The 17,959-nt window shown below is 45.5% G+C and overlaps 1 protein-coding gene across 1 annotated transcript; it reads left to right on the top strand.

The window, feature by feature from the left end:
* Window positions 1-12,034: 12,034 nt before the first annotated feature.
* On the top strand, window positions 12,035-12,763 carry LOC130865331 (peptidyl-prolyl cis-trans isomerase A-like). The gene has a single exon (XM_057756344.1). The coding sequence runs from the start codon at window positions 12,068-12,070 to the stop codon at window positions 12,560-12,562; it is 495 nt and encodes a 164-aa protein (XP_057612327.1). The 5' UTR covers window positions 12,035-12,067; the 3' UTR covers window positions 12,563-12,763.
* The last annotated feature ends 5,196 nt before the right edge of the window (window positions 12,764-17,959 follow it).

The following is a 17,959-nucleotide window of genomic DNA, read 5'->3' as shown; positions in this document are numbered from 1 at the left end:
AAAAAACAATAACATCTTTAAATTTGCAGGCAAATGGACAAAACTAGAAAAGAAAACACCCTGAGTGGGGTAACCCAGACTCTGAAAGACAACTATAGTATGTACTCACTCATTAGTGGATACCGGATGTAAAGTAGAGGATAACCAGCCTACAGACAGAATATTTGAACCCCACAAGGATCTGTCCTGACTGGACCTTCCCATTGGGAAGCTGCGATTATACTTTGAACTGGTCTAGTTGTAATGGTCTGTTCTGTCCCTTTAAGAGACAAACCACTCCCACTCCCTCCCCATCTAGAGACAAGCTGATCTTCAGCTTCCAGCCTGAGTCCTTTCTTTTCTCTGTCTCTCTCTCTGCCTCTCTCTCTCTCTCTCTCTCTCTCTCTCTCTCTCTCTCTTTGCTCTTCTCCCCTTTTCCCTCCATAACTCACTAAATAAGTATTCAACCTCACTCTGCATGGCGTGCCTATCCATGTCTCTGTCTCTCGCCTGCAGTGTGGCTCCCTGCCTAGAACCAGCCACCTTCAGAAACCTTTGGTGTAATCTCATGGCATGCCCATCTGTCTGTCTCTCCTTGTGGGACTGGCTGCCCCATCAAGGTCTCTTACTCACTACACGGCTCCCTGTCTGGGACTCGTGGCCAGCTGTAGTCACTCAGGGAACTGCACAGTCCCTGCCTAGGATTGGTTGCTCTCGGGACCCACTGCCCGCTGGTCAAGCTAAGTCCCAAGCTGATGCCCCTTATTTACTCAAGAAACAGATGAAAATTGAATTTATCAGAGATGTGAGCCCTCTCCCATCAAGCATAAATAATAATAATTTTAAAAAGCTGAGAAGCCATGCTCATGGGCCAATCTGATGGAGGCAATTCCTCAATGGAATATTTTTTCTTCCCAGGTGACTCTAGTTTGTGTCAACTTGAATACTAACACAACTGAGCCCTTGCCCAGAGGTTCTAAATCATACCAGCACTGTGCCCACCAAACAGTCCTCATCTGGGCCAGGTTTGGCTCCCTGTGTAGAAGCCAGTCTGAGTCCTGCCCAGAGGGACCCTGGAAAAGCATGGTCCATTACTCATTACTCATGGTTCCAGGAAAGGGTATTTATTTCCTTATCAGCTGAAGCACTTGGTTCCTTGGAAATGATACTTCCTCCAGGAGGAACATAGGATCCAAAAAGGCTAAAGATAGCTTGGGATGGCCATGGAGGCAAGCAGAGTGTCAGTCTCAAATAGGGCAAGGCAAACATTAAAGGGGAACATGTGGGGGCCCACAGAAGTATTTCTACTCCACTTTGACTGAAGGTCAGAGAGTTTAAGCCTACTCTTGCTCTTTCGAAATCATTGACTAGAGGTCCGACTTAAGGTGTGGCTACAAACAAGCTATCTTGACCTAGAGTGTGATTACTTGGTGTTTTGGGTATTGATGGTCTGATGTGGAACAATTCTCTATTCTGTCAATCATGTTTTAATCAAACTCTGATTGGCCAGGAGCCAGGCAGGAAGTATAGATGGGACAACCAGACAGGAAGTAGAAGCTGGGCAATGAGAACAGGAGTATTCTGGGAAGAAGGAAGCTATTTCCACAGTCCTGTCCAGACACTGAAGAAGCAGGATGTGACCTGCCCTGCTGAAAAAGGCACTGAACCATGTGGCTAACAAAGATAAGAATAATGGGTTAATATAAGTTATAAGAGCTAATAACAAGCCTGAACTAATGGGCCAATCAGTTTATAACTTATAGAGACCTCTGTATGATTTTCTTTGGGACCTTACCAGCTGTGGGAACTGGGCAGGACTGAAACCTCAACAAACAGGCCCTCATGTTACAATGGCCCACAGATGTGGATCCTTTCCACCCTGACTAAAGGTCAGAGAATTCAAGCCTATTCCTGCTCCTTCAAGGATGTGACAGGAGGTTTGACCCAGGGAGTGGCTGCCTATGGGATACTTGGTTTAAGGTGTAGTTGTTGCAGGTCCTGCCTAAACAACAGAATGCTTGATGTTTCAGGTATTGAAGCAGGTAATTGCTCTATTTGGTCTTTGTGTCATGTTAAAGCAGTCTTTTGCCTTCTTTCTGGATTGGGGTATATAAGCATATGGAAAATAAACACAGGCAAATTCAGTATTCACTGGGTTGCCCTCCAGGTTCTACTCTGCAACTCTGTTCCTTTTCTTTCCTATCTCTGGTCCTCCTATCTAATATTTCTAATCCACATGCCCCTACCCTGGAACATGCAAACCCCGTGGAGGCTGGACCCCAACAAGAACACACCCAAGCCATCGGGACATTGCACAGGTCAACTTCTGATGTCTCCAGATCACAGGGCTAAGCATTCCAGGCCATTGGTCCTCATGGGGACATGCCATTCAGGAATTCTGCAGACATTTTTAGGTGCCATGGGTGGCCAAGGAAGTGGTATCACTGGAATCTATTGGGACGGGGACTCAGACAAACAGCCTTTGCTGCCCCATCAGCCCTAGCTCCAGAGCTGTGGCTCTGACGATACTAATGCAAGCTGCCTGCAGCTCTCAAACCATCTGGGCTCCCTATCACCTGCAGGATAAAGACGATGATTCTTTTCATGGTGTGGATGCAAGATCCTGTTGCAATCCTCAGCCCACAGGCTATGCTTGCAGCTGTATCCCCAGTCACCTGCCACCTACTCTGATCTGGACTGGCTTGCTTCTCCCCAACTTGCCACACTTACCTCACCCCTGTGGCTTTGCTCACCACTTTCCTCTGGCTTCCAGAAGATGCACAACCTTGTGGATGCTTAGATTGTGGCTCAGCAACTTTTTCCACCTTCACAATCCCAACAGCAGCTGAGAATGTTATCCGAAGCCATCAGATTCCAGGCTGTTGATCACAGAAGCCAAGGAAATTAATGAGGGATTTTTTTCTTTTCTTTTTATTCTTTTCTCTGTTATTTTTTTTTTCAAGACAGAGTTTCTCTGGGTAGCCTTAGCTCTCCTGGAAATGGCTCTGGAGATCAGACTGATCTTTGAACTTAGAACTCAGAGATTCACTTGCCTCTGCCTCTTGATGCTGGGAGGGAATAAAGGTGTGTACCACCACTGCCCACCGAAAGATTTTTTCCCTAAGATTTTATATATGTTTTATTTTATGTGTTTGTACACTACATGTGCAGTACCTGTAGAGGGCAGTAGAGGGCATCAGATCCCCTGGAGTTATAGATAGTTGTTGAGCCACCAAGTGGGTGCTAGGACCCAAACCCAAGTCCTCTCCAAGAGCAGCCAGTGCTTTTAAGCACTGAGCCATCCCTCCAACCCTAACTGAGGATCTTGGCTTAGCAAGTTCATTATCTGTTCCCAGCTATAACCATCGGCAATGTGTAAGGTTTTGGTCTCCACAGAGGGTAACTGACCAGCATCTCTACTCCCTGAGTCATCAAGTCACTCACCTCACCCTGTTTGTTAAGACAAGGTCTCTCGCTGTCTTGCTGTCTCATATGGCTCACCTATCAGGCTAGGCTGGCTGGCCAGCAAGCCCCAGGGTATAAAGCAAACGCCGTGTCTGCTCTTCGTGCTATTCGCTAGGCGCTAAGGTACGCGCCTGTACTACGTGCTAAGGTACACGCCTGTACTACGTAATGGTTCACGAGTCTCGGGCAAGGACCTGGAGATTTAAACACATACACAGATACACGGGGACACGGGTCATCCTTGATACAAGAATGCCAACTTTACTGTGTTCAGGTGCAGCTTATATAGTGCTCTGGCCACGCCCCAGCTCTCGGGATCTTTCAGCAGCTGCCACCAGAAACCACTCCCCTGTCTTGTGCTCAGAGCAGCTGCAACCACAGGAAAACAAGTTGTTTGGCTCAGAGCAGCTGCAAGCAAGTTGTTTACCGGAAATTCAGGGTTTGGGGGGTCCATAGCCCCCACACCAGGGATCCTCCTGTCTCTGCCTCCACAGTACTGGGATTACAAACAAGTGCCTTGTGTTAGTTTTCCCGTGTGCTGGAGGTGAGGGTCAAATTAAGTTTTTGACACTTGTACAGAAAGCACTTTGCCAACAAAGCCTTCTGTCCTTGCCCCAGGCCTGGAAAAGCACTTCTAAAACCCACTTGCAAACACCATGGTTAGGATTACTTCCCCCACAATCCATTTGCTGGTCACAACACTAGGGACTGTACCTGGGGTTTCCTGTCCATTTTCCAGAATCGCCTCTACAAATGTGTTGAACATCCAAAAAGGAAATGTTGAATGTCACCTTCAAAATAAGGGTAGGGGATTTGCCAAAGACAACTTGATTAAAAGAAAGCATTTTTCACAGCCAGTTAGTGTAAAGAACGCCACAATGAACTATAGGGAAAGGCAGGTTTTTCCTATCTTTTGTTATTAGCATTGAGTCTGAAGGTTCTTAGTCCTTCACGGAAGCTTAAGGGGCTTAGATCAAGCGCAGATTTTTAAATTGAATTTATTCAGATTAGGCAAAACCTTCAGTGAGAGGATTTACTCCCCACAAGCTGTTGCCAAATTGGGGCTGCCTTGACCAGGCCTCCTTTCCTTGGCCACAATCAACTTGTTCCCACACTTCAGCCTGTGCCCAGGAGTCAGTGATTTGGGACCTTCAGCCTTTGTAGCTCCTGCAGCCTATGGATCGTATCTCACATGTCCAGGATTCTTTGGGAAGTCTTCTCTGAACTACCAATGTGCTAAGAATTATTCAGAGAGCTGATACTGGAGAACGGGGCCAGAGATGTCCAGCCACGGCATAATCCTTCCTGCTCTGTTGGTATTTGTCAAGTAACGCAAGAGGGCCCTGGCAAGGATGGTGTTCTGCCACAACAACCAAGAAGATGAGGGCTCAGGAGAGTTCAGGGTTGTAAGAAGTTGCTTGTTTAGAGATTTTTCCTTTATCACTGCCTATCTCTGGCTTATAAGACACTATCTCACCCCTCAGTTGGAAGGAAACTGCCATTGATTTTGCGAGGGTCTGTGTGTGGCAGAGGGAGGAGCTACAGAGATGTCAGTCAGAGTAGGATATTGCACAGCTTCTATTTCAAATGGGATCTCACAGGGAGTCTGAAAGATTCCAAGTTCAAGTTTTGTACTTGACTAGAGATGTGGGCCTGGGGAGAGCACTTCAGCTCCTGCTGCTCCTGCAGAGGCCCCAGGTTCTGTTCCAGGGCCCACAGCTCACAGCTGCCTGTAATTCCATTTATGGGGACCTGACACCCTACTTTGGCCCTTAAAGGTACCTGCACTTATGCAGTGCACACAAACTCAGGAGTACATATGCAGACACATCAATTTAAAAAAATTAAATCTTTAGACTTCCTAGATACACAAGAAAAGCATAAAGACATAAATTTAAAATTCTCATAGTCTCACTACTAGGAGATGAAAGTCCCCAGCATTCTGGGCTCTACGTCCTTTTCAAGTCACTTCTGAACTCCTCAGAAAGATGCTGGTGACAGGAAACTTGGTGCCAGCCTCTCCAGTCCCTGGCTCAGTGGGAAAAGCATTACACCAATGTGAGGACCCAAGTTTGCCTCCCCCAGCACCCACCAAACAGCAAAGCATGGTAGCACACACTTACAACCTCAGTCCTAGTGTTGGAGACAAGATCCTGGGGCTGGGGAGGGAACTCACAGACATGCCAGCCTAGCTGAAACGGCCAGAGTTCAGTAAGGGACTTTGTCTCCAAAAAGTTAGGTTATGGGTAGTGAGAGAAGAAGCCACTTGACCTACACACACATAACTAACTGAGCATGCTCATGCCTACATATACCTACATATATAGACCACACATGCAGAGAAAGGAAAGAGAGATGATGGGGGAAAGAAGGGAAGGAAGACAAGAAAGACAATTTTGTCTGTAGAAATGTATGGATTCTGAGAACCCAACAGGCAGATGAGGAAACTGAACTCCAGAGGCTGCTGCATCCTTCTGTATCTTAGACACAGGAAGGAGACACTAAACCCCTCTGCAGTTCAGATACATAGTGGGGACCAGTAAACCCTCTGTACCTTTAGTGTTGCTCTTTGTGCTAGACCAGCTGTCTAACCATAGAATTAGTGGAAAATTCAGTTTAAATCAAAGCATTGGTTATATGCCCCAAACAAGAAACTGTATATACTGACTTAAGATTGTGAGGAAGGAAAAGATCTTCATATATAACCAAATTTCCCAGCAAGAGGGCTCAGGTTTGTTTGTTTGTTTTGTTTTGATTACACAAAGATTGCACTTTTAATTTTGATCTATTTCAAGGGAAATCATTCTGAATGTATTTTTTAAGAGTCCAGCACATGTAACAACACTTAATCATTTCTTAATGGCTGGGTCCTAACTATGCCATCGACTTTTCTTCTGTGCCGTGACATTCTGAGACCTTCTAGGGTTGGGAGATTGTCTTGTGAGCTGGTCCAGATTTAAGCCTTTATCGTTTTCTGCCTGCTCCGTATGGATTTTCTGTCTCTCCCTCACAATCAAGCTGTCAGCCATCACGTCTTGCTGCTCCCAGTGTCTTAAGACCTTCTCTTCATTTGCTGCCCATCTGCTGCTACTTCCAAGCTGGTGTAGGAGGGCACACAGACACCTATGTTTGGTACAAGTATTTGCAATGGAAGAGTAAACAGCCCCTACCTGAGCACCAAGGGGCTCTCAATAATGAACTTAGTGAGCAGACCTACAGACATGTGTTTCAGTTTCCTCCGAAGCCCTATTACATCTCCATTACATCTCCCCTGACCTGCTTTAGATAGAGATAAATGATACAGTACGGGACTCAAAAAATGACACAGTGGACCCAGAGAATTCAGGCTCTACATAGCGATCTCTCTGTGGAAAGGGCTTTTGATCTCGAAGGAGTGGGTTCTGGGTCCTGGGAACTATTCCTTTCACTCGTTCTCATTTCTACACCACCCTCCAACTCAAAACAGATGCTTTCTAAAGTCAGTTCAACCACGAGGAGTGGGCCGCCCGAGGAAGGGTTTCAGATATCCTGGTGGCTTCTCTCTCCAGGACCTGCTTGCTACTCTCCCCTCTGCTAGCACCCTAATTTCTTCACTCATTGCCTGTGTGCTTCTGAAGATACAGGCTGGGGTTTGTGTCCCAGCTGGTAGGGTGTTTACCTAACATGCATGAAACTCAGGGCTCCAGGGCCACATGGTGGCTGGCATCTGTAATCCCAGAAGGATCACAAGTTCAAATTCATCCTGGGCTACTGAGCAAGCTCACGGCCAACCTATGCTACACCACAGAATTTTTTCCATCTCCATCACAATATTCCACCCCAAATTATAAATTCCTTAAAACACACTTAACCAAGAAAAATAGGGAAAGAGATAGATCAGTACCCTCCAAGCTCATGGGATGTTGAAATCATCCTTTGCTTTATGGTACGAAATGGTGCAGCGGGGAGCTGTATGGGCTGGGAAAGCCAAGTGATTTGCAAACTTACACCCCAGGGAGGGACTTCCCAATGCAAGCACCTGTTTCAGGATGATTCTCAATTATTCACAGCCCAACTATGACCCTGCAAGCTAACTTCCCTCCCTCCCCTACCCACGGAGCATTCATCACCCACAGACCCATTCCTTTCGGGGGCCAAATGCAAGGCCTCATACTGCAGTTAATGAGAATTGCGGCCACCACAGCCAGCGAGATTTGGACGGTGCATTATCAATTTGCCCAAGACGTGCACGCTCAGGATGTCACAATCTGACATCTCTGCTTGCCAAGACTGTTCCCTGGGAAAGTCCTCATCAAGGACTCTCCTAAGACCCTGCAAAATGTTAACTTCGCAACTGAGTTTATAGACTGCCCTGAGTCCCCTTACCACTCCCTCCCCTCCCCACTGCCTTCTTTCCAGCTGTCAGTTTTTAAAGTGTATGTTTTAATTGTCCCCAGCTGAGCACATCTGAAGCAGTTTGCAGAGACAACAGAATCCTAGGCTGCTCCAGAATCTCTCTACACCCACGGTGACCATAACTGTCACTGGCGACATTTCTGGGTTCTAGCTTCTTACCTAGAACTATTTCTAAGGCTATTGTGGGTGACAGAAGACAGGTCCCTTCTTGTAATACACACTATTTTTATTTATTTATTTATTATTATTATTATTATTATTATTATTATTATTATTATTTGTGATTCAACAAATGCAGAGCCAATTTCCCTCATGGGAGTTTCAAGGAGAGCTTGGGAAGAAACCGTCCTTATCAAGGCAGCAAACCCAGACACACACACTCACTCGCTTGTTACCATATTTAAAGGCATGGCCACAAAGAAATCATTTACAATAGGGGAGTCCTAGTCTGCATTTCCAAGGAATCACATTTTGGGGAGAATTACAGAATAATTACACATATGCTTAGATCGCAAGCATTCAGTGAAGCGGACAGTATTTTGAGGATTTAAGATGTTGGTGTAGTGCTCGTCTCTAAGAAACCAGGATAATTCGGACATTCAAATGCAAAGCCGCACCATTTGGAGAGTGTAATACGGTCTGTTCTGGTCCCTGTTACAAATTCGGAAAGGCTCCCAGGCTGCAGACCTTAGAGGCGCTTAGTGCTTAAATCTGTTTCCAATGTAAAGCGCAGAACAAAAGTTCTGGGCATTAATGAAACGGATCCTAACGCGGCATTAACGGGTCACTTTAGGAGAGTGAAAAATAACGGCGAGAGGACTTTACCGTGCGCAACTCCGTAGCGTCTTTCGGCAAAATATCATTTAACCAATAGCACAGTCAACATCCATCTTAATACTATTTGGGGTTTTCAAATCCGACTTGCATTCATTTCATGCCTATGGTGCTGTCTATAACCAATTAGTATAAACAAATGCCTTTCCTTGGTTTAAATACTGATTGGTTATTCATGCTTGTTTTCCTTTAGTCGCATGTAATTGGGAGTTATTGTAATTATATGTAAAATAGTGACTTTAAAATATGAAACATGTTGATCACTTCTAATTTCAACACCGGTTATTTCCTCTGAATGCATTGCTGTAAAGCTTTAAGAGTATACATCTACCATTCGGACACACAAATTACAGCTTCCACAAATTTAGTTCACCAAACTCATGAAAGAATTCCAGTTGCATATTGTCATTTAAAGTCTTTCTATTTAAAGGTTTACTATCTGTGAATCTTTCCCCAGTATAAATAAATCTAATATGTGCTCTCAGTGCACTTCAGGTTAAACCTTGTCTTCTAAGATCCTGTATTCAGAAATATCAAAATAATGAAAACTTTGCAACTGTGTCAGTCAGCCGCCTCTGGGAGCCTAAGTGGCAGATTTGCGCAGAGTGTTCATGGTGTTTACACATTTGATTGGTTTTGTGCCTTGGATGTGTTCATTTGAGAGGAGAATGTTTCCCATCAGGACCTCCGCAGCTAGCAGCGGCTTGCAAAGTACGGAAACAGCAGAGATGAAAGAGAAATGCGTCACCAGCACAGGGGGCAAGGAGCGCTGAGCCAGCCCTCTCACTGTGTGAAAGGTTAATCATGAGATTTAGAATGTGATCTCGCTCTCAAAGGCTGCTCACGTGATCAGGGACATTGTAAAGGAAGATGAGAACAGGAACAAACTTCCAGCAAGCTTCATATGAGCTGTAATTTTAATGCGGAAAAAACAAAAAGGGAGAGTAAGCACGGGCCTCGGAATGAAGGGTCAGGCAGGCAGGCAACCAGGAACAGCCATTTGCAAAGAAAGGGGAACTTTACACTTCTAAATATGTATTCCAACGGAATACTCCCCCAAAGGTCCTTTAGACTACATTCCATTCATTCACGGGGCCACAGTTATTTATTGGAAGCTTAGATGTCATGAAATTGTGGGAGTGCGCAGACTCTACGTGAAGAGTCCCAACTCCCTGGGCACAAAGCAGAAAACAAGGGTTCAGAAAGGAAGAGAGCCTTGCAGTAAAGGGATGGCATTTAAACTATGCCTGGAAGAGGGTCAGGAAGAGGCCAAGTGTAGGTGGAAAGGGATTGAAGATCCCCATGCAAAAGCAGGGAGACTGCAAGCTGCCTAAGCCTCATCTGTCTGCACAGCGGCAGCAAGAGGAGGCTCAACAGCTTGGCCAAATTCTTCTACAGCAAGTGGGAAACTTTGCCTGAGAGATCTGAAGCATCAGAGAAAGTGAGCCTGGCAGACAGTGTGGGTCTGCCTAGAAGAGAAAGAAGAGAAGGCTCACCTCCACGGAGAGAGTCTGATGAAAACAATTCATGTCCTTAGGCCAGAGAATATAGCTGTCATGTGTGCACAGCTCAGTTCCATAATAGCCACTTCTTGCTGGTCAGAAAAATAACAAGTGGTACCCATTAGGGGACAAGGAAAACCCTAGACTAGGTGCTGTATCTCAGATCTCTGGCTTTTCCGAATATGCAAAGGAGGGCTGCATTCTGCAGAATGGGCAGGTAATAACCAGTCCCCAAAATGCATGAACTCTTCTCAGCATGAATGTGCAGATATGAGATCCAAGCATGGGACACAATGCAATGAATTTACAAGCCCTCTTCTCTGTGCCCACAGGTGATGCCCAGGGCAAAAACCGCTTCCACATTAATGACGGAGAAGACAGTAGGCCTCACCATGTCACCAAATACCTTAAGGGGACCATGGTCATCATTGCAGGGTGTTAAGAGTTTGGGGAAAGCCGGGTGGTGGTGGAGCACGCCTTTAATCCCAGCACTTGGGAGGCAGAGGCAGGTGGATCTCTGGGAGTTCGAGGCCAGCCTGGTCTACAAGAGCTAGTTCTGGGACAGGCACCAAAGCTACAGAGAAACCCTGTCTCGAAAAACAAAAACAAAAAAGTTTGGGGAAAATAATCCTACAATGAATAATAAACAATCTGCTCTGTTTCTTTAACATTTTATGTTTTCTAACATGTTTAAAAATATGCAATTACTTAATTTTCCCCAATGATTTGTTATCCTGGTTTCACAGAAATACTGAACAAAGTTCTCGGTAGTTTCTAAAGCTTGTCTCAAGTCTCACAGCCGCTTGGTGGAGGGTCAAGCACCCAGAACCCTGGTTACTCATCCCTCTTCCAATACAGCAGCTGGTGCCTTCTTTCCAGAATTTATAAATATTTCCTAAGAGTCAGCACTGTAGGAAGCATGTTTCAAGCCCGAGGAGAAGCTCGGATCTTCCTGAGAGCAGTGTATATGTGTGTTTGTTTGTTTGTTTGTTGCTGATTTTGTTTTGTTTTGGTGGTGAAGACTGAATCCAGGACCTTGCATATACTAGGCCACCAGACACTGAACTGTACTGTAACCCCAGCCCTTTTGAGGGAGGGAGGGAGAAGGATAGAGTCTCGTTATGCCTCAGCTCCCTGCGATGTCACATCTTCATTGAGAATCTCAGGGGCCCACAGCACAGACAACAGAGTATGACCTTCACAGAAGGTGCGACCATGTGCTCCACTTCGCTCCAAGATGTCTAATTTTTGCTTTTTGCACCTATATATATGTTTATGAGAGTTATCCTCTCTTACTCTCAAAAAATCCAGGTTTGGATAATAAAGCAGATGTATATCATGACAAATGTCATAGTGAAAAAGAAAGCTTTCCCATTCTTTTGAAATTAAAAACCATAAAAGAAAGGAGAAATCAGGGAAAAAAATTCTTAATAATAACTAAATGTTAGTGGCCCCTACTCTTCAATTAAAAGTTACAGAGTAGCCGGACAGTGGTGGCGCACACCTTTAATAGCAACACTTGGGAGACAGAGGCAGGAAGATCTCTGTGAGCTTGAGGCCAGCCTGATGTACAGAGCTAGTTCCAGGATAGGCTCCAAAGATACAGAGAAACCCTGTCTCAAAAACCCAAATATATATTCAGGACCAGAACTAGAGTTGGATCAGCAGCTTGCTGCCAAGCCTGACGCCGTGACTTCTGTCCCAGAACGTATGGAAAGATTGAAGAAAAACCCTGACTACAAATCTGCCCTCTGACTCCCACATAGACACCATGACAAATGCCCCCTCACACATCATACACACCAACAATCAGAATAAACACAAATTTTAAAAATTAAAGCATGGGGCCGCTTTGCAGATGCCGCTGTCCCTTCTCACCGCTTTCTGCAGCCATGGTCAACCCCACCGTGTTCTTCGACATCGCGGCCGATGGCGAGCCCTTGGGCCGCGTCTCCTTTGAGCTGTTTGCAGACAAAGTTCCAAAGACAGCAGAAAACTTTCGTGCTCTGAGCACTGGAGAGAAAGGATTTGGATATAAGGGTTCTTCCTTTCACAGGATTATTCCCGGATTCATGTGCCAGGGTAGTGACTTCACACGCCATAATGGCACTGGCAGCAGATCCATCTACGGAGAAAAATTTGAGGATGAGAACTTCATCCTGAAGCATACAGGTCCTGGCATCTTGTCCATGGCAAATGCTGGACCAAACACAAACGGTTCCCAGTTTTTTATCTGCACCACCAAGACTGAGTGGCTGGACGGCAAACACGTGGTCTTTGGGAAGGTGAAAGAAGGCATGAACATTGTGGAAGCCATGGAGCGTTTTGAGTCCAGGAATGGCAAGACCAGCAAGAAGATCACCATTTCCGACTGTGGACAACTCTAATTCTTTTGACTTGCGGGCTTCTTACCCACCAGACCATTCCTTCTGTAGCTCAGGAGAGCACCCCAGCCCCATCTGCTCGCAGTACCCTGTAATCTCTGCTCTCACTGAAGTTCTTTGGGTTCCATATTTTCCTCATTCCCCTTCAAGTCTAGCTGGATTGCAGAGTTAAGTTTATGATTATGAATAAAAACTAAGTAAGAACTGTTAAAAAAAAATTAAAGCATGGTTTGGGTGTGGTAGTGCACACCTTTAATCCCAGCACATTGGAGACAGAAGCAGGTGGATAGCTGAGTTCACTAGTCTTCACAGTGAGTTTCAGGACAGTCAGGGCTATATAGAAAGGCCTTATGTCAAAAAACAAAAAACAAAACAATAAAAGTAAATATTAAATACATGAATATAAAGTCAACAAAGTAGGCTCAGGACCAGTACAGTGATTTTGGAAAAACCAAACAGCAACAACCCCACGGAAATTATAGAACCCAACGTTCGTGTGCGAGAGGCCTCTACAGTACTAAGATCTACTGTCCACAAACCCACACATTCACAGCAATGCAGATGAAAACCAAAATTATATAAAAGTGTAAAATCAAGCTGGGCAATGGTGTTGCGTGCCTTTAATCCCAGCACTGGGGAGGCAGAGGCAGATCTCTGTGAGTTTGAGGTCAGTCTGGTCTATAAGAGCTAGTTCCGGACAGGCTCCAAAGCTATAGAGCAACCCTGTCTCAAAAAACAAACAAAAGTGCAAAATCAAAACCAAAACAAACAAAAACACCAAGACAGTTGTGAAAAAGAGGCACCAATATGGGAGCTTTTGATGCCTGATTTCAAGACTCACAATCAAACAACAGCATCCAAAACACTACTAAGTGACACTCTAGTAAGGACAAGCTGCCAGAGTATGCACACCCTCAGCGCCAGTGGGGTGCTGGCTCCAGGGTTCCCCACAGACACTGAAATCCACAGCTGATTAAGTCCCTTATTTCAAGGGCATAATATTTACATCTGACCTACACATCTCCATGAACTTCACATCACACCCAGAGTACGTACAGTATTGATGGGGTAAGCACAGCAACAGCTGTGTATGCAGCGTTGAACTGCACAGCTTAGGGAAGATGCCCAATGCAGATGGACTGTGGTTTGATCTTTCGTTGTTGTTTTAATGTTTTAGTGTTCAGTTGCTTAAGTCCACAGATTTAGAATCTGAGGCTATAAAAAGCTGACGGTGTTGTGTGTGTGTGTGTGCGCGCGTGTGTGTGTGTGTGCTCACACGTGCGTGTGTGTGCTGGGGCAAATCCCAAAGCCTTGGGCAAGCACTTTCACATTCTCTACCCACAGCCACAATTAAAAGCAGAGGGGGGGGGGGGGCAATCACTGCCTGTTTGCTGCGCATCGAGCTTTCTCCAACCCTGCCCAGGAGATGCTGCTGCCCGGGATGAGCCGTGATTAAGCACCCTAACCAAAGGGAACTTAGGTAAGAAGGAATTAATTTTGATTTACTATTCCAGAACGGGAGTCCATAATGGCAGGGTAAGTGCAGCAATATTGGCTGGAACAGACAGTGGAAAGACTGTAACTTCCTCCACAAACATAACCAGGAAGCAAAAAAGAGCAAACTAGAAGTGGGTAGGGGCTATGAACTCTCAGAACCCGCCCCCAAGGATGTACTTCCTCCAGCAGGCTCCTCCTCCGGAACAGCACCACCAACTGGGTACCGGCTATTCAAATACTTGAGTGTATGGGGGACGTTATTTCATCCAAACCAGCTAATTCTAGGTTGTGGCAGACTGACTTTTAAAACTAACCAGTTGTGTGAACGAACAAGGGAAGGGTGGAATATTCCTATCATGGTCACATGCTCAACGGTAAAGAAACATAGATACATCTCAGAAGTCTTAGGGTGAACGGAGAGAGATTTGCTTATGCAATGCCTCTGTACCTGTAAACTCATGCTTGTACATGAGTTCATAGCCGCTAAGTCAGCTCTCCAGCCTCAGATGACGATAAAATATACATATGGTGAAGCTTATCGTTTTAATAATTCTCAGCATAAAGTAGAGCAATATTAAGTAAATTTCCATTGTTTTATAATCATCATTGTCTCCGTGCCCTGAATGTTTTCGTCAGCCCAGACTGCTTTGTAGCCACTAAAATGGTAACAACCTCACTCTCTGCTGCCTGCCCTTCGTATCTCCTAATGCACACAATTTTCTCTATGAATTTTAATATCATAGCTACTTCATATAGCTAGAATATAATGCTAGGCTTCATAAAATAAGTTTTTTATGTGTCTCGTTTCACTTAGAGTAAGTCTTCAGTTGAGATTCTAGCCTGTGCTAGAATCTAACTCATTCTCTTTTCTAGCCGCCATCTTTACACTTGTGCACGCACTCACTGGAGTGCATGCGCATAGGTCAGAGGGCAATGTGCCGGAGTTGGTTCTCTCCCCCAACTATGGAGGTTCCGAGGATCAAATGCAGGTTACCCCAGCTCAGCAGCAGTGGTCTTTACACATTGAGCCATCCTGCTGCCCCCCTCACTCTTTTCCAAGGACGGTTAACAGAATTATTTTATGTGGGAAACTGAGCCACAGAAAAGCAAGTTGTAACCAAATGCAGGAGCGGTTGGTTTGCTCCAAATCCTACAACAAGTCCAACATAATTCAAGAGCTTTCCCACAGGACAGAGTTCTTTCAGCACTTAGGATCTGAAACTCACAGTCGCAAACTTTAAAGGGGAAATGCATTTCTTTATTTTAAAGCCGCGTGAGCAATCCACAAAGCGCAAAGGAAACTACTTTATGGTGAACACTGCCTACGTCCCTGTCGATCCTAGACAGCGACGAAAGTCTGCTCTTTAAGGGCTGGCCCTCTGCTATGGATGCTGCAACAGCTGTCTGTGGAGAGGGTTGTGACCTCTTTGCGACCTGCAGAGACTGGGCACGGAGCTGCAAGGGTAGGTAGGTACCCGGCACCGGCAAAGGAAAGCCTACATGAAGGGGCATGTGTTTGCTGACGTGAGACACGCCATATTTCTGATGAGGTCTTCACGCCTTCCTTGCCTTCAAGTGAAAAGTGGAGCCATGAAATTCCCTTTTTGTTAATGTTCAGATATGGTAATGCCAAGCATTCATGACCGTAAGCATGGAGAATTGATGGGATTACAGTCTGTTCAGGGAAATAACATGGCGATGAGAGAAGGGACCTCTGCCTGTGTCCAGGACCCTGGTGGCAGCTTTTTCTAACAGGTGAACGTTTTCTTCCCTCCCTGCTAAAAACACATCCCTTTGTATGCCGTGCCAAGTGGATGTCTACAGGACGAGGTCGAAGGAAGGCAAGGAGGACATGAATAATTGAGATGTTTTCGAGAATGTGTAAGTCACTGAGCGCTTCGTGAGTATCACTTGAGACATTTTCTGCTCTCCAAGAGTGGCCAAGCTGAAATCCTATCCTTCTGCTTAATGAACAGAAGAATGTCATGGTGTGGTGGTGGGAAGATTGGAGATGGTCACATGACAAGCTTCAAGAAAATCAGAGCCTCTAAATCTAAGGAACACGAACCCAGGCCTTTCTCATGAATATCTGAATTAACAGCTAACTTCTGCATGACCGACAGTAGAAGGGGAGACCATGAAAGGGAAGACAGGGCCTTGAGGGGACAGGGCAGGGAAAGGAGAGAGGGTAATGGGGGGAAGAGATACAAAATATTGCTTATTCTTTCATATGAGAAACCCAGACTTAAATATACACACTCACACATATACATGCTCACGCCTACGGCATGATAGCAGAGGAGGGTACTGGAGGGGGATGGGGTGGGAAGTGATGGGAGGGGTAGAAGCAAATGAAGTTGAGTGGTATATACAAATGAAATATCATAAAGGTCTTTTTAAAGTAACTTCTTCAGGAACTAATAACAGCCAGAAGCCAGTATTCAAAGCATTTCTATGACACTCTAGATACAAGTAACTCAGAAAGTGTTGGTGTAGCTGGCCACAGAATGGCCAGCTTCCTTCCTAAGAGCCATCCCCAGAGGTCCAAGGCTGCACAGTTGAAGTAAAAGCTTAGGAAGTAAAGCCCGGGCAGGTGAGATGGCCCAATGGGTCAAGAGTGTGCGTGCAAGCTGGACCTGAGCTGAATGAGAAGAGTGTGCGTGCAAACCTGGACCTGAGCTGAATGAGAAGAGTGTGCGTGCAAGCCTGGACCTGAGCTGAATGAGAAGAGTGTGCGCAAGCCTGGACCTGAGCTGAATGAGAAGAGTGTGCGTGCAAGCCTGGACCTGAGCTGAATGAGAAGAGTGTGTGCAAGCCTGGACCTGAGCTGAATGAGAAGAGTGTGCGTGCAAGCCTGGACCTGAGCTGAATGAGAAGAGTGTGCGTGCAAGCCTGGACCTGAGCTGAATGAGAAGAGTGTGCGTGCAAGCCTGGACCTGAGCTGAATGAGAAGAGTGTGCGTGCAAGCCTGGTGACCTGAGTCGTATCCCCAGAACTCATGTGTCTTAGTTAGGTTTTTATTGCTGTGAAGAGATACCGTGACCATGGCAACTCTTATAAGGAAAACATTGAATTGCATGATTGCTTACAGTTTCAGAATGTTATCGTGACGGGGAGCATGGCGGATGCAGGAAGACTTGATGCTGAAGCTGAGAATGCTACATCCTGCAGGCGACAGGAAGTTGACTGCCTCACTGGGTGGTGTCCTGAGCACAGCACACCCTCAGTGACACACTTCCTCCAACTAGACCACACCCACTCCACCAAAGCCACTCCTCCTAATAGTGCCACTCCCTATGAGCTTATGGGGACCAGTTACACTCAAACTACCGTCATTGGTGGAGAGAAACAAACTCACAGGGTAGTATTCTGACACCCCCAGATGTGTGTGGCACATGGCACCCCCACAATAATATAAATAAATATAATAAATATAAATAAATGGACAAATAAGTTCAAAAGTTTGAGACTTAAGGCTGGTCAGGCTTGCCCCCATGCTCAGGTGTTTTTGTGACTGTGGATCAGCTGTGAAAGTTGAGATTTGGGATGAGAAGGAAAAGGGGTTTTACTTCTGCTCCACTGACTGTGTTTCCCTGTGTGATTGTCCTTTCTGCAATGAAACAACCAAATAAGACAGTAACAGAGACTCCTCACAGACAGCAAATAGGAGCTGCTCGGTCCCTTCCACCAGTATCATCCTGTGTCTACGAGCCTTTGTCCTTGACTTCCAGACTAATTTGTCTTCTTTCCTCCCTTTTATTTATCACAATTTATTTTGAATTAATATCAATGACACTTTAGACACAATGAAAGAACCAACAGTTGAATTTCCTTATTTAAATATCGGGTGACATTCTTGTTACATGGCTTAAGTCTTCATGATATTATAAAACACTATATTGC

This window comes from Chionomys nivalis, chromosome 23 (assembly GCF_950005125.1).
Source record: "Chionomys nivalis chromosome 23, mChiNiv1.1, whole genome shotgun sequence".
In the NCBI taxonomy this organism is placed as follows: domain Eukaryota; kingdom Metazoa; phylum Chordata; class Mammalia; order Rodentia; family Cricetidae; genus Chionomys; species Chionomys nivalis.
Note: the sequence above shows the minus strand (reverse complement) of the source record. Positions and strands in the feature narration are given on the sequence as shown.

Coding starts and splice junctions, on each gene's coding strand:
- LOC130865331 (XM_057756344.1), top strand. CDS start 12,068: ATGGTCAACCCCACCGTGTTCTTCGACATCGCGGCCGATGGCGAGCCC.